The 16402-nt window shown below is 45.2% G+C and overlaps 1 protein-coding gene across 3 annotated transcripts in view; it reads right to left on the bottom strand.

The window, feature by feature from the left end:
- DPP7 (dipeptidyl peptidase 7) overlaps window positions 1–16402 on the bottom strand; it is a 1731842-nt gene that overhangs the window by 1420485 nt on the left and 294955 nt on the right. For all 3 annotated transcript variants that reach the window (XM_078642039.1, XM_078642041.1, XM_078642042.1), the window contains exon 3: window positions 3881–4044. In XM_078642039.1, the coding sequence (XP_078498165.1) occupies window positions 3881–4044 (164 nt within the window). The remainder of the gene's footprint in view (window positions 1–3880; window positions 4045–16402) is intronic.

Raw genomic sequence — 16402 nt, 5'->3', positions numbered from 1 at the left:
ATGCCGGGACCCCACGTCCAGGATTTTGCCCCACAATGTGGTAAAAAAAATTGGCATCTCTATATTAGGTGCGTAACAGTTCACCAATGTAATGGTGTCGCGGCCTAGGCGTCCCAATATCATAGCAAAACGGCCCTCCACATCTGATAATTCACCACACACTTGAAATGGCACGGTGCGCCTAATCAGGATAGCCACCCCCCTTGCGTAAGTGGAGTAGGACGAAAAGACGCAGGCGTGTGCCCATTTGCTTGCAAATGTGGTGTGTGTCTGCGGTGATATGTGCGTCTCCTGCAACATGGCAATCTGAACTTGGTGACGGTCAAAGTATGCAATCACATTTCGAAATTTTTTGGCAGTGTTAAGGGCTCTGTTATTCCATGACATACAGCTCAGTTGCGCATCGGACCCCGACCCCGTCATAAGCTAAAAAACATTATAGAATTGCAACATGCCATATTATTATCTGTAGTACAATCTCTTCTCAGGTGATGCATAATACCACAAATTCCAAACCACTGCACTCCCCCCCTGTAAAGCAAGAACCCCCCCTCAACAATACTCTTCCCCTCCTCCCACTACTGCATCCCAATCATGCCAGCAGCCACCCGTTCTCCCCCTGCCCCTCCCCCTTACCCCCCGCAGCATCCATAACTTGAACCTATGGTTGGGGTTTACCCGCAGGGGAAACAACATCAAGAGCGCACAACCACTTCTCCCCCCCCGTTAGCACCCTCTTGTGCTGTTAATCCGCAGCAAATGTGCAAGCCACACAAAGTGCTGCCCACTCAGGGTGTAGGTATCGGGGAAGCCACGTGCAGCAAGGATTCCTCACAGGCCTCCGTCAAAAGCAAGGTCGAGCCGATCTAGTCTGCCGCCTGCCTCTTATGCGCCGTTCGAAACATAGGCTAGTCAAACGCAGTTGTGCACTGTAGAATGTTGGAGCCCCTGTGTGCACTTAGCGTATCAGCAGCAGTCCCCTCTATGTACGTGGTATCCAGACACAGCTAGCCGTTCCGCAGTTCCAAACGGCAGCGTTATCGTGGGGCAATGGGGCAGGTCCTCGCAGAAGCCAGCGGCAGGCAGCAGTCACCCTTGCAGCCCCCTGCACGTCTCCACCAATGCTGTGCAGGCCAATCTCGATATGCCTCTGTGGGATCAGGGGACTTACAAACGCAGTGGTGCAGCAGGTGCCCCTACGACGAGGGAATAATTCGAATGCCAGTCACTTCAAGGAGCCAAAAGGATCAGGGACCGCCTCCAGGATTTACCGACGCTCACAGCACCCAGCAGCGGTCGACATTAGTGGGCTCCACCTAGATGTCCACAGTGGCAGTCTCTCTACCCCCAGCAGCGCACCGTACCTTCGTGCTGACAGCAGGGATCAATTCGGGAAAGGCGTCTCACTCGGCAGCAGCCTTAGCCCACAGCTGTGACCACGGGGACTCCCAGCACTCCTCACGTCCAGTGCCGAATCTCTACCAGGGCGCCCTTCTCCGACCGCCTGGACAAAGTACACGCGTGTGGGCTAGCGTCTCCAAGGCTGGCAAATCCAGTAGCCATATGCCACCCAGGGTTCCGGGGGGGTCCCTCAGTAGGCAGGGGAGGGGGTCAATCGCCACACCGACAGTGTCAGATATTACGGTCTCCGTATTCGAGGCCAACGGTCAGGGCCTGTCGCCTTGTGGCAAACCAGGCCTCGCCTAAGAGCAGTAACCCGATCCTCGCGTCCAGTAACTCCAGTGGCACCCCCGGGGGATTCCAGCAGGGTCACTCTCTCGGTCCCAGTTGCACTTAGAGATCCACAAGTTGGACCGAGTGTAGGTGTCCGTATGTGTCACCGAAGCAGTTGCATTTGGGGACACTCGCCCTCCAGTAAGGTAGGATTAATGAAGGATAAGCTCTCCAGGGAACGGGAGCCTGACCGTTAGGCGGCCATTCCGTGTGCGCGCCCTCTAGAGCCCCAGAGAGTACAATAGTTCCCTCGTATTTCTGAGTCGATAGGAACTGGTTTGGACCTTGGCGCTGGAGAGGTGGTCTGAACTGGAGACTGAGGCAGATACATAGTGGGTTTGGAGGGTCCAAATAGCACCAATTCCCCTAGCAGTATTCCAGATTGTGGGCCTCTGAGCTCCATTGGGCCTCGAAGGCGCACCAGTGGGAGTTAGCAAGGATCGGAATAGTCAGAGCATGGTCTCATGGAACTCTCTGATGTGTTTTGGCGTGGTGGATAGTCCCAGAAACTCAGGTTGTGCTGAAACAAGTTGCAGGATAGGCTTCAACATCGATCTCAGGAGCATTAGAGACGTGGAAAGAGGCTAAGTCTGCTTAGATTTCTTGTGTTTTTCTTTGACACACCTGATGACTTTGATTGTGATGCAGACCAACCTCTGGAAAAACTTCTGCGAAAGCTGGGTCTGGAACGAGACTGAGACCAAACTTCCGATATGGAGCAGTCCAGTCATGGAGGCTTCTGGTCCTTGGCCATGTACAGTTTCACCTCGGAGTCTGACCTTTGGGTTCATCTACATGCAATCACTGCACTCTTAGCATCGGGATTCGACTCTAGTTACCACAGGCAAACTTGATGAGGGCCTGTCACCAACATTTGTTTGCAACAATCCTACAAGGTTTAAATCCTGTCTGTTTTAGACGTGACCTTTCCCTTATTTAAATCTGTTAGAGATAATAGGGGTCTCTAAGAAATGAAAGTGAGCTCAGGATTTAGGCGTGGTGGCAGAAAGAAAGGAACTCATGTCCGCTTGTAAAAGTGGCGTCTATATAGGCTCTCCATGTCATTTCAGGAGCAGAAGGGTGTCAGTGAGGAGCCCTGCAGATCCACCTACCCGCATAAAGTTGTACTGCATTTGATGAAAGTACAACAAAATCATTCATGAGGCAAAAAGAAAGTTTACTTATGGCTCCAGAGTTTCTTACGGGACACCAGTGTTAGACAATATCATAATCTGTAATGAGTGGATTGTAATTGGGTGTGTAGCCTAACCAATAGGATAAATGATCCTCCACAAAAAAAATAAGGTGCCTAATAGAACAAAGCATATATATGAAACATCTAAAAAAGTGAGAGGACACAAGTTAAGATAAACATTTAGTTACACAGAAGTCTAATGCATTTCTCACTTTGCCCTTAGTCATGCTAGAAAAACTGTGTATTAGAAAATAATTTCACCCAAAAAGAGGAAAAAGCTGCTGGTACGAAAACAACCAATAGATTTGAAAGACTCTTTCTTCTATGTGACGAAAATGATAGCAAATCAAAAAGTCACAGCAGCTTCAACCCCAATGTTCCCACAATGTCAAGATACCATTGACTGCGAGATACAATTTAAGTCTGGGCACTTTCAATATCGAGCCACCTTTGACAAACTCCATAATGGTAACTGACACTACAAAACACAGTACCAAAGCTACTGTGGGGCCAAAGAGGGGAGTAGAGAGGGCACGGCATAGTAGCAAGGGTTAAGTGAGAGGAAGGTCCAAACTAGATGGACTAGCCTTGATCTGGACCAGCACGTGTCCAAAGAACATGAAAATAGCAGAGCAATGGTGGCAATCCAGTAATGAAGAACAAAAGATCCTCTGCCGAAAAAGTTCATCCATCTTAACTAAGCTTAAAAAGAAGTGCAGGAGAGATCATGGGTCCATATACAATCTGTCACCAATTCTCTTCATGCTTTACCAAAATTAATTAGTCTTTAGATAACCAGAGGCAAAAAGAATGCACAATTTGCATTCATCTCAATGAATTTAGGTATTGGTCCAAGACTACCCCTTTTGAATGTTTAATAACGCATGTGCTTTAGAACAAAGAACTTTGAACATTAAGCAATCTTATTTATAACCTAATCAATCTGTTTACCTGCTTCCAAAAACGATCACAGGGCACTTCTCTGCCTGGGAATCTGCTTTTATTTCCTTGATGAGCATAACAAAATCAGCCAATGCTTGTTCCACAGAGAGCAAGCCTATATTCTCTATCGTTGTTGAGAATTTTCCATTTGGGAGCGATTTTCCATAATATCTCTGAAAAACAAGAAAGAAGTTTCTACTATAGACCTCACTTCCACGAACAAGTCCACATAGCCAAATCTGTTTTAAGACTTTATTTAAAAAAAACAACAACAAAAAAACAAATTCTTTGATAGGTCAACATTTCAACAAAGTTTATATTACAGGCCACTTAGTCCTCGTGCTTCACATCACTTCACATTGGGTCTTAAGGACAAAAATATGTAACTACATTGCATCTTAGCCAGAACAAACCAAGCAAAACCAGAGGGAAATTACCATAATTACCATCCTTTATTTCTCAAATCAGAGATGAACCTTTCCTATCCACTGTTATGCTATACCAGAATTACTCGACACAATCACAATAAATATCAATATTCACCTCAGTCTAGGTCATCACTAAGGACACCATTTTCAGTTCTATACTTTTCACCTATAAATTATTGATTTTGGTTGTGTTAGCCTAATTAGTTCAATGGAAGAAAAACAAAACTCCAACAAGGAGAATGCGTTAGGCTATCACACTAAAGTCCTATTCTGGAAACAGTGCCCTGAATGACCAGAATGGAGGCAGTGACCCTACATTCAGGTAAGCCATTAAGACATCAAAGAATGCCAGCAAAGGCCCCATATATCTTGTGGGCTTGCCAAAGCCAGCTGTAATGCTGTATGCCTTTCTGCATTTTGTGACAGAAGGCAGCTTTACTCAGCCGGTCTTAGGTGATAGTCCACAAACCCATGCCATGGAGACTCTGCACCTTCCCAACAACACTAAAGCGGCAAGTCTCCTACTTGAGACATCAACCACATGCACGAAAACCAGCAGTAATGGCGATAGACCCAAAACACGTTCAATGGTTTTAGATATTGCCTATTACCTCCAGAAATTCTAGAGCCATAAATCCCAGGACAGTGCCATGATTTTATTTATTTTATTTATTTATTTAGGAGATTTATAAAGCGCATGGTTACGCGCACCGGCGTGTCCCCGCGCTGAGAGTATACAGATGAGAAGAGAGGACAAGAATTTACAGCAATGCTTGACGGAAGAGATGGGTCTTAAGGGCTCTACGGAATTTGGTCTCAGAGGGTTCAAGCCGTAGTTCGGAGGGTAGCATATTCCAATTCTTGGCTGCAAGAAGCCGGAATGATCTGCCCCCCATTCGAGCTTTGTGTATTTTGGGGACAACAGCCAGACCCGTGCCAGAGGATCTGAGCATCCGCTCTGGTCTGTAAGGGGTGATAAGGCTGTTCAGAGGACTGGGTGCCCTACCTCCAAAGATGCGATGGCACGTGCATAGAGCTTTGAAAGTAATCCTTTCACGGATTGGAAGCCAGTGAAGGGACCTTAGCGCAGCTTTGGAGGGTGCTCTCCTGGGAAGCCTCAGCACCAGGCGGGCTGTGGCATTTTGCAGTACCTGGAGACGATTGAGATTTTTGGCTGTGATACCCAGGTAAAGTAGGTTGGCATAATCAAGTCTCGATGTGACCAAGGCATGCACAAGCGTTTGTCTGGCATCCACTGGAAGCATATCAAGCACTTTGCGTAGGCTTTTAAGTATCCCGAAACAGATTCCAACCACTCTGTTTACTTGAGGAGTAAAAGACAGGTCAGAATCAAATAGAACCCCCAGGTTTTTAGCCTGTTGACCTGGTACGGGATTAGGTCCGAGGCAGTCCGGCCACCATGCCGAGGTCCACACAGAAGGGCCCCCCCCCCATCACAAGCACTTCCGTTTTGGAGCCGTTCAACTTCAGGCAGTTGTTAGACATCCAGGAGGCAAGCTCCTGCATGCAAGCACTGAAGTTGAGTGCCGCAATTTCGGGTGCCCGTGATAGAGAGATGACCAGTTGTGTGTCGTCGGCGTAAGATACCAGTTGGATGCCGTATCTTTCAACAATGGTGGCTACAGGGGAGGCGTAAAGGTTAAACAGGGTGGGGCTGAGGGCTGAGCCCTGAGGGACCCCTTGATCGAGATTGAACACCCGAGAGTAGTGTTCTCCCTGTTTAACCTGAAAACCCCTCTCAGTCAGAAAGGACTGCATCCAACTGAGTGCCATCCCCTTCACTCCACCACTGTTGAGACACTGTAGCAAGGTGGAATGTGCTACAGTGTCGAATGCGGCACTTAGGTCGAGTAGGACAAGAGCCATAGTATGCCCCTCATCTACCCCTTGCCTAATGGTTTCGGTGGCTAGGAGCATCGCAGACTCCGTAGAGTGTCGTGCCCGAAAACCAAATTGGGTGGGATGAAGAAGGTTGGCTTCCTCCACAAAAGTCATAAGTTGGCGATTGGCCACCTTTTCTGCCACCTTGGCCAAGTATGGAAGAAGGGAGATGGGCCGGAGATTGTCTAACCGCTCCCAGCTTAGATTAGGTTTTTTTTGGAGTGGGAGCACAATCGCTTGTTTCCATTTTTTGGGTACTGTGCCAGTTGAAAAAGAGAGATCCAGAACATCTCTGATGTAGGGCTCAAGAATTTCTAAACTTCCTCCCAGAAGTTTAGGAGAGGCCGGATCACGGGGGGAGCCTGACTTGATCGAGCGACAGATCTGCTGAAGCTCATTAGATGGAGGAGTGACAAAGTTGCTAAGACTGTTAGCGCCCTTAACTAGAGATGGATTTTCACAGAACTCCATTGCCTTCTCCTTTCCCCCTATGAAGGCAGAATAGATTGTGGCCACTTTATCCGAAAAATAGGTGGCAATTCGGTTACAGGATTCCTCCGAAACCAAGGAGGGATCAACAGAGGAGCTACAGAGGGAAATTTCTTTATAAATTTTAAATAATTCCTTAGTGGAGTTGCGAGCATCTCCAATCCTGTCTGAAAAATAGTTGGTTTTGGCCCGCCTGATCAGATTATGATATTCCCTGCGTTTGCTAATATAACTCAGTTTGGCTTGATCAAGATAAGCTCTCCTCCATTGCCTTTCTAATTGCTTGCATTCAGTTTTCAATAGGCGAAGTTCCGCAGTAAACCAGGGGGCGGATTTGTGAGGTCTACTCCAGGGTTTCTTATGGCAGAGGGGGGCTATGCTGTCCAAGGCATTAATAATGCGCTCATCCAGTCTATCGGATGCTATAACAGCATCCTTCCCCCCAGGTCTGCCACCACTAGTGATGATCAGTGGAGAAAATCACTGTGTAGTGTAAATGTGCATGTCTTGCTCTTCTGCAAATCTCCCATAGAACTAAATATGTGAATTTGTGAATTTAACAGTTTAGGCAATTTGCGGCCTGATTAGGGATTATGATGATGGTGGGACCGCCACCAACAGCCCGTCGGTGGCGGTCCCACCGCCATTGTAACCATGTTTACCGCCTGCATATTACAATGCGGGCTGAAAGACGGACCGCCACGCTCCTTGAGCCGCCGGTGCATCAGAGGGAGCAACAATCCCTACAATGGTGGCAGTGCCTGCCAGTGCCCAGTCATTGAGATTATGATGTCCCTCCCTGCTGGCCCTTTCATTGCGGTTTACCCACCATGAAAAAGCTGGCGGAAAGGGACATTGGGGGCCAGTAGCAGGCACGCCTTGCCCCTCAGCTGAGGGTTTTTTTTTTGGGGGGGGGGGGGGAATCCATGGTGCCCCCTACATATCCCTGTACCATGTGGCAGGCACCGCATGGTGCTTGCCACGTAGTGCCGAGATATATGTAAGGTAAATTTATTGTACTGTGGGGTGTACTGCACCCAGCAGCACCCGCTGCAATACAAAATCTAGACATTGCGACCAACGTGGTGGCAGTCACAACCTAATTAACTGGCGCGACTGCCAATTTGCAGTCTGGTGGTCCCATTTCCGAATCATCCGAATGGCATCCTAATGAGTCCTTTAGCCAATAGTGTGGTTAGGAGCGTGCCAGGCTCCATCTGGCTCGTCTTCACCAAATGTGACAAGCTGGAAAGAGCCAGCATATGCAAAGTGGGTCTGTGCTGCATAATAACCTAACTCAAGGCTTCATTGCTGGGGTGCACTTACTAAATCGGTAGTTTCCATGGAAACAACATTCTTATCCTAACATTATACCCTTTCAGCCACCAAAGCACTGGCTCCACTGCAAAAAGTAGATACGAGAGAAAGGACATCCCTGCCATGTGCCCCTTTTAACAATGAACAGTAAAGATAATTTCACATGCGCTGTACACCTTGAGTGGGACTAGAACACCTTCAGAAATCATCTAAAATAATCCTAATCTGTACCGCATAGCAAGTATACATTGCCACTCTAGGGAGTTTAAGGTTATTTTGGTTTGCAAGAATATTGAGCCTGCCTCTAACTCAGGTCTGATCTGGTGAATCAAGTCAAGGATAGTTCTCACATTCCAAGATGTGGCCCTGACTGAAATAAACCAGGTCTCTTCCGGAAATAACAATCTGTTTCTATGAGTTATGAGTTCGCTGGCAGTAGCCCGGTCAACAAATTAAGGTAAACGTTTAAAAGGGATAGCTGGCTGTAGGGCTGACCAACTGTTCCATCCTTTCCAGATTTCAACAATACATTAAAACAGCTTCCCTAGTGGTAGGGAGGAAGATGGCCATTTTGTAGTGCTTTCTTGCACAATTTCAATAGGTTAGGGTCCAATAAACCTTTTACATTTATTATTCAAAAAGTAGCCTTAAGGCCACCAGAGAATCAATTTATGAGGGTCCAATAAGCCTTTACATTTATTATTCAAAAAGTAGCCTTAAGGCCACCAGAGAATCAATCTATGGCAATCTCAATCTCTGCAATGGTAAGCAGAGTCAACAAAGGTCCCCAGTTCACATCCTGTTTGGCCTCTCTGAAACCTTCGACACCATCTGCCACTGCACTCTTACCGCCAGACTCCATGACGCCGACATACAGGGAGCCGTCCTTGACTGGCTCCGGTCCTTCCTGACCAGCACAACCCAAAGAATCACTCACGCCCTTCCTCTCTGAACCTAAAGCGAACAACGGCGGATTGCACCAGAGACTGGCGCTCAGCCCCACACTCCAACATTTACATTGCCCTCCTTGCAGCCATCGTCAGACAGCATGGACTCAGAATAGTATCCTAAGCCAACGACACCCAGCTCATCCTTTCCCTCACCAAGGACCCCCACACCACCAGACTCCGCTTCCAGGAAAGAATGAAGGACATCGCATCCTGGATGAGCAGCAGCTACTTGAAGCACAATTCCGAGAAGACAGAAGTCCTCTTTCTCGAACCCTCCCCCTCTGCATGGTACAACACCTGGTGGCCCTCTGCAGCCCCCCACCCCCACGGAACACGCCCAAACCTTGGCATCATACTATACTCCTCCTTCACCATGACCAGACAGATCAATGCCATCGCCTCCACCTGCTTCCCGCATCCTTCGCAAGACCTTCAAATGGATCTCCAACCCCCCCCCCCCCCCCTAAAAGACTGTCACCCACGCACTCATAACCAGCAGATTGGACTATGGAAACGCCCACTACGCCGGAATCAACACACCCCTGCTCTGCACACTCCAGACCATTCAGAACAACTTAGACTCATCCTCGGCATCCCCAGACATGAACACATCACCCAACACCTGCAAGACCTCCACTGGCTCCCTGTCGAGAAGAGAGTAACCTTCAAGATACTCATCCACGCCTACAAATACTTACACAAGACCGGACCCCCAATATCTCAACGAAAGAATCTCCTTCCACGAACCCAGGAGAACCCCCCAATCTGCCGACTTTGCCTTTGCAGAAACCCTGTGCATCTGCAGAGCCAGAACAGGTGGAAGAGCCTTCTCCTACAATGTGGCAAAGACCTGGAACGAGCTCCATATCAACAATACAGGATTTAATGACATTCTAGTTAAATACAGATCCATGCAGATGTAGAGACTACAGCAGAGCATGCTCTATGAAAAATAACCTTTTACCATCCTTCAACTGGATGGGAGGGATAACATTTTATCCATATTGCAGCCTGAGAAGCCAGGCAAGGAACTTGCATGGTTTAACTCCCTCACCATATCCACAAGCTAGCACATATTTAGGAAGATATTGTACCACTAGGCCAATAGCTCTCTAGATCGGAGTTCTTTTTATTCCTGGTAAAGGCGATGCATCCCTCTTGTCATGATACTGCTTTTATAGAGAGAAAAATTTATATCAACGCAGGTTTGTTCGTAAGATTCTAAGTACAGCGGAATGCTCAGAGATTGCAAAACCTTTTAACATAAACCTTAAAGGTTACCCAGACTGGTTAAAAAAACTGAGATGTAGTGACACTATTTGTTTCAAGTACATTCATAATTGTTGAGCTTAGTTTGTCAAGAAACACTGCTGCGAGTAAAGTCAAGCATTACACCACCATCCCCTAGACAATGGACATCTCCTAATTTCGTGTTGGAGGGATAGAGCTGGCAAAAGTAGTGCCAGCAACCCAGGGCATTGATTTGGAATTGTAACTGTAATTGCATTCATACAGCGCTTACTACCATTGACAAGGCATTGAAACGCTTTTCGGCAAGTAGCACGCTACTTCGGAACTCAAAGGATTAGTGATTGATTATTATACGAAAATATAGGTTGTTAATTTGAGCGGCAGAAATGCGAGTCTGTTGGTTTGATTGAATAGGATAAAGGAGGGATAGAGGAGATAAGAGTCTAGAAAGTGCTATTTGGGAGCTCATAGTAGTAAAATGAGGTTTGCAATGAGTCAACGGAGGAATACAGGAGGTAAGAGCTGAGGTAAGAGCTTAGGAAGTGTTTTTTTTTTGCAGGTCCTAGTAGTGAAAATGAGGTTTGGAGCAAGCCCAAGTGGGATAGGGGAGGAAAGAGTCTAGAAAGAGTTATATGGACGATATTAGTAGGAGAATGAGGTTTGAGATGAGTAAGAGTGGAGGCAGTGGATATATTGAGAGAGGAATACGATGAGAGTACTACATTGGAGGGAATTGAAGGTTTTTTTTCTACATTAGGTGTAAAGTAATACATATATGGATGCAAATCAAAATAGAAAGGGTAAACATGTATAAGAAAAAGAATAAAAAGACACATTTGTATTGTATAAAGTTCCATATGTGCATGTATAGATAGATATTTAGACACTCAGACTTACAAGACTTGATGTAGGTAAAGCTAATTTATTTGTGCATTTTTAAAATTATTTTTTATTTTATATTTGCCTCAATATTTCCATAGTGAAGCACTTCTATGCAATTGTTATATTTGTTTTACATACTGTGATAGATAAATAAAATACAACAGAGACCCATAAGCAGCAAACCAAAAAACGTATATGAAAATTACAGTGAACTATATACATGGTAAGCATAAAATAATGTGTGTGTATATATATATATATATATATATCTCTGTCATGTGATCAAGGCTTAGTTAAGCCAAAACGCGTCATGGCAGATTGGTGTTGGGCTAAAGAATAAATAATTTGCACCACCTTCTGGGTCTCGCTTCGTCTATCTGGTTGATTTGCTGAGTTTTTGGACGTCAACATACCGCATACCATATATATATATATATATATATATATATATATATATATATATATATATATATATATATATCCACATATATATATATTTGCATTCGTTTTTATAGCTTTATGTTAAGCAGCTCTAAACAATGCTTATATCATTTTAAATCATAAGTAGTAAACATATTTGTACAAAGAAATGCACATATATACATATAATCAACTGATACATGTTTACTTGCAAAGGCATATGCTGTACTTTTGTGTTTGAGTATGGTGGTCATTTAGGAAAAAAGACAACTCTTGAGTAGTCTTCGGAAGATAAGATAGTTATCTGTGGAGGCTTTGTTGGGCGGGAGGTAACTATGGAATTGGCTGCTTGAACAGAGAAAGATGTACCAGCCATTAGTTTTATTCCTCAATGCTGGCGTTTTGTGGCAAGGTGCCATTCTGTAGTGGAGGTTTCCATGTTGGACGTATTTGGCAATTCTAATCCTGATGGAAATGCTCCTGTTCCTTGTATTGCTTTATGGGTGATACAAAGCAGCTTGAATGTGTATCTTCTGGCAACCAGTAACCAATGTAGGGCCCTCAAAGCAGAGGAAATGTAGGCTTGTGGCTTTACATGTAGGAGTAGTAAGGCAGCAGACTTGAGAAATGTTGTAGTCTTTTCATAGTTGATAAAGATTATAAAAGATAGAGGTCATTGGTGTAATCAAGTTTAGACAGTACAAGAGAGATAGTAGCTTGGAGTTTGTGTGGAAATCCTAGGTGGGGGAGGATATGTTGCAGAGATTTCATAGCAATGAAGCTTGATCTTGATAACTTATCCACTTCAGCATTCATTCATAATTTGGAATCTATGGTAATGCCAGGGCTTCTTAGTTCCTTAGATACTTTAGGTGGTCCCACATTGTCAGGCCAGGTGCAGAGTTGGTCATAATTTTCCAATCACAATATGTGTATTTCAGTTTTGGAAACATTCAATTTGAGATGGCTCCATGTCATCCATTGATTAACGGCTCTAAAGGAACTAAAGATGTTTGCGTTTCCAATGTCTGACGCTTTCATGTGAGCTAAAGTTAACTGATTATTGTGGACAATGACTTTCTGTAGATAATGAAAGGCACGGTGAGATGATATAGTCTTGAGGGACACCTACTTTTGTGAAGTACAGTTTGGATGAGATCGTGGGGTTATGGATGACATTTGTTCTGTTCTGAAGGTAAGCTGTGATTCAGTTGCAGGTTGTCCCTCTATGCCAGCTTCATAGTGCTTGAGTAGAGTGTCATGGTAAAATGTTTTGAAGGCAGCTGAAAGGTCCAAGAGAAGAAGTGCAGCGACCCCGTTCCATTGTACTGTGCTTTTAATGTTAATTCAGATAGCAATGAGGACAGATTCAGAAACTCTTCTGGGACGGAATCCTGTTTGCATATCAGAAAGTATTGAGTTATCTTCAATTAATTGCGACATTTAGATGAATGTGGCTCTCTCTATCAGGAAAGGACCATTTGTAAATGGTTTATAGTTGTTTGGGTCATGCGGGCCCAGGTTTGTTTTCTTTAATAATGGCCATATGCATGCCTTTTTAAAGGTTTCAGGAAATTCCTATAGTTAAAGAACTATTGATGATTATTCTTACCCGTGTGGCAGCAGAGGTAGTTAAAAGAATGTTCTTGAAGATTTGTTTTGTTGTGGACAAGAATCTGGAGGGCAGGCGGCTGGCCTGCTTGCTTTGACAAGATCTTTACATTCACTTTGTGATAGTTGTTTGAAGGAATGCAGAGGCTGTGATAGCCTACCCTTGGAGAAGATTGTTGGAAATGGGTTGGTGTTGGTGGGTTTCGTTTGTTTTAAATAGGAGTCCAACATGTCTGCTTTGGTTGAGTAATTATTTGCCAATTTCTCAGTAAATTCTTGAGTAATGGGATGAGTTACTTCTGTGCATGTAGGTTTACGAAATTCAATGAGCACCTTTTACTATCATTTATTTGCACATTTAGAATTTTTTTGCAATTTGTTGTACTATCCTTTTTAGTTCTGCATTCCTCAAAGGTCATTTTTTCTTTTGTCCTGTTTTTTTTGTTACTGTTAGTGGTGTTAAGCGATCAAAAGCTTCCTGAAGCCACTCAACGTTTTTGAATGGAATTTATTGTGTCTAGATCTGTGTTGGATGTTAATTGTGCTTCTAAGTGCTAAACATTACGTTTTTCACAAGGTCAATAGATGGATGCATTTAAGGTGGCCTTAGGAGTGTGTGCATTGTGGTGCTGGGAAGCTACCAGATGGTGGTCTGATGATGTGACTGGAGTAATCCTTAACTAGTTCTGGGTTCGCAAAAATGACATCCAGGATGTGTCCAGAGATGTGTGTGAGTTTGTGAATGATCTGATGTAGGTTCAGTGCGTCTAGGCCAGTCATGATAGTTCTTGGATGCAACATATTGTGTTTGTCAAACCATATGCTTAGGTCACCAAGGATGCATAGGTTGGAGTATAATTTTAGAAACTGTCTGAAATGTGTCTGGGAACTTTCATTGCTAGGTACTGGTCTGTAAAGGAGGAGGAAGTTAAAGGAGGAAGCTGATGTAGGGTTGCATTCGGTGACGAGGGCCTCACAGGCTTGTATGGAAATGCTGTCAGCTTTGGTAAGATTTATTGTTTCCTTGAATGGAACAGCAAGCTCATCTTCTCTTTTACCTCACAGTTTAATAGTCTGGTTACGAAGAGTAAGTCATGGTTGTGTCAGTGAGTAGGCCAATGTGCTTTTTTTTTTTTCTTTAAGAGCATGATCACGCATTTATTAGTAGGCACTCTAGAGATTGCGTTTTGGTGGTGGTGGTGACTATTTTCTAGAAGGGTGAGTAGTACTCTTTGAACTTTTAGCAGGTGTAATATTAGAGTTCGTATTAACTGTATGAAGATAGCCAAAATGTTGTTTATCTGTATAGTAATCCTCGTCCAGCAGGTTGAGAAGGTATTTTGTTGGGCCTGTGTGTGTAGGTGGTGGAGATGGTGGTTGCGAGTTAGTCGGTGAGCTGTGTTGTTTTTGTAGACTAGCCTTGTTGTGTAATAGACAAGGAGATGGAATGGAATGGAATGAAATTGGATTTGTAAAGCGCGTGGCTACCAGTGGGCGTCCCAGCGCCGAGTGTATGGACGTGACTAAGGAGAAAGAGTACGCTAGGGAAAAAGGAAGGTTTTTAGGAGTTTACGGAATTTAAGGAGGTTGGCTTCTTTACGTATTGTTGAGGGGAAGGGTATTCCAGAGCTTTGCGGCGTTGTGGGAGAAGAGACGTCCACCTGTTCGTGCCTTCTTTATTCTGGGAGTGTTTGCAAGGAAGAGAGATCGGATCTTAACACTCTATTGGCCTTATAAGGAGTCTCTCAAAATGGGGGGGCCTTTGCCCTGGAGAATTGTGTGCGATATACATAGGGACTTGAATTTGATCCTTTCCCAGATTGGGAGCCAATGGAGGGATCTCAGGGCGGGTTTAGCTGAAAGTGTTTTTTTTGTTCCTGTGAGCAGTCTGGCTGCCGAGTTCTGGATGAGTTGGAGTTTGTTTATGACAGTCTCCGAGGCACCTAAATATATGGCGTTACCGTAATCCAGACTAGAGAGGATGAGACCCTGAATGAGAAGCTTTCTGGAGTGGGGTGCTAGAAGAGGGAGGATATTCCGTGCTGTGTGAAGTAGGCCAAAATACACACCAGCGGTTTTCTTGGCTTGGGTTTGAAAGGTGAGGTCCTGGTCGAGCCAGACGGCAAGACTTTTTATTTCTTTTTTTGGAAGGGGGGCTGGTCCTATGCATGCCGGCCACATGGATTTGGGGATGGATGCAGCTTTGTATCCCAACAGCATTAGCTCCGTTTCATCTCTCTGTTGAGTTTGAGCAGGGACTTGTTCATCCAGCTGAAGATTTCTGAGAGGCAGGACCGTAAGTTTTCAGGAGGGTGGCCTGACTGGTTTAGTGAGACGACCAATTGTGTGTCGTCTGCGTATGTGATCAGTTTGATCCCGTAAGGGGCGATGATATCCTCCAGTGGTGACATGTATGCATTAAAAAGTGTAGGGCTCAAAGACGAGCCCTGCGGCACCCCACATTGGAGCAGGATTGTCCTGGAGCGCACACGGACTTCAGAGACCTGAAAGGTTCTATTTTCTATGAATGATTTTAGCTATGCGAGGGTTGACCCCGTGACTCCCAGGCTACTGAGGCGGTGAATGAGGATACGGTGATCAACCGTATCAAAGGCCACTTCGGTCCAGGAGGATCACAGCGGCTGAGCCTCCTGCGTCCAAGATTTGCCTTGCCTCTTCTATCACTGCTATCAGGGCGGTGTCTGCGCCTTGGCCGGGGTGGAAGCCTGTCTGATAGCAGGATAGAAGTTCACCGGCTTTGAGGAAAGCGGACAGTTGCCGATTAACAAATCTTTCCGCGACCTTTCTAATTCCTGGTAGTAGAGAGATAGGCCGGTAGTTGGTCATCTCATGGGGGGTCCAGATGTTTTTTTTTTTAATAGAGCTCTTACTATGGCTCTTTTCCAGTTTGGCGGGAGAGTGCCTTGAGAAAGTGAGGCACTGATTAAGTTAGTGGCCGATGGGTTATAGTTGGTGTCACTAGTTTTAGTGAAATTGAGGGGTGCGGGGTCTAGAGGGGAGCCGCTTTTTATTGACTCAAGAATTCTGGGGAATCCCTCCATGGTGATAGTAGAAAATGAGTCTAGGTGAGGCGTGGCGTTTGGGGGGATAGAGGAGCTAGGTTCTGTTGGTTGATCTATGGTTGGGAGGCTTTTTAGAATTTTTTGAATTTTCGTTGAGAAGAATTCTGCAAGTTCATTGCATCTAAGGCCTAAGGTGTCGGGGGCAGGGGCGGATCTGGGATTTTAAGAAGTTCTTTAACAATGCGGAAGGTCTCTCTA

Source organism: Lissotriton helveticus, chromosome 5_1 (assembly GCF_964261635.1).
Source record: "Lissotriton helveticus chromosome 5_1, aLisHel1.1, whole genome shotgun sequence".
Lineage (NCBI taxonomy): Eukaryota > Metazoa > Chordata > Amphibia > Caudata > Salamandridae > Lissotriton > Lissotriton helveticus.
The sequence above is the reverse complement of the archived record's forward strand: the minus strand, read 5'-3'. Positions and strand labels throughout refer to the sequence as shown.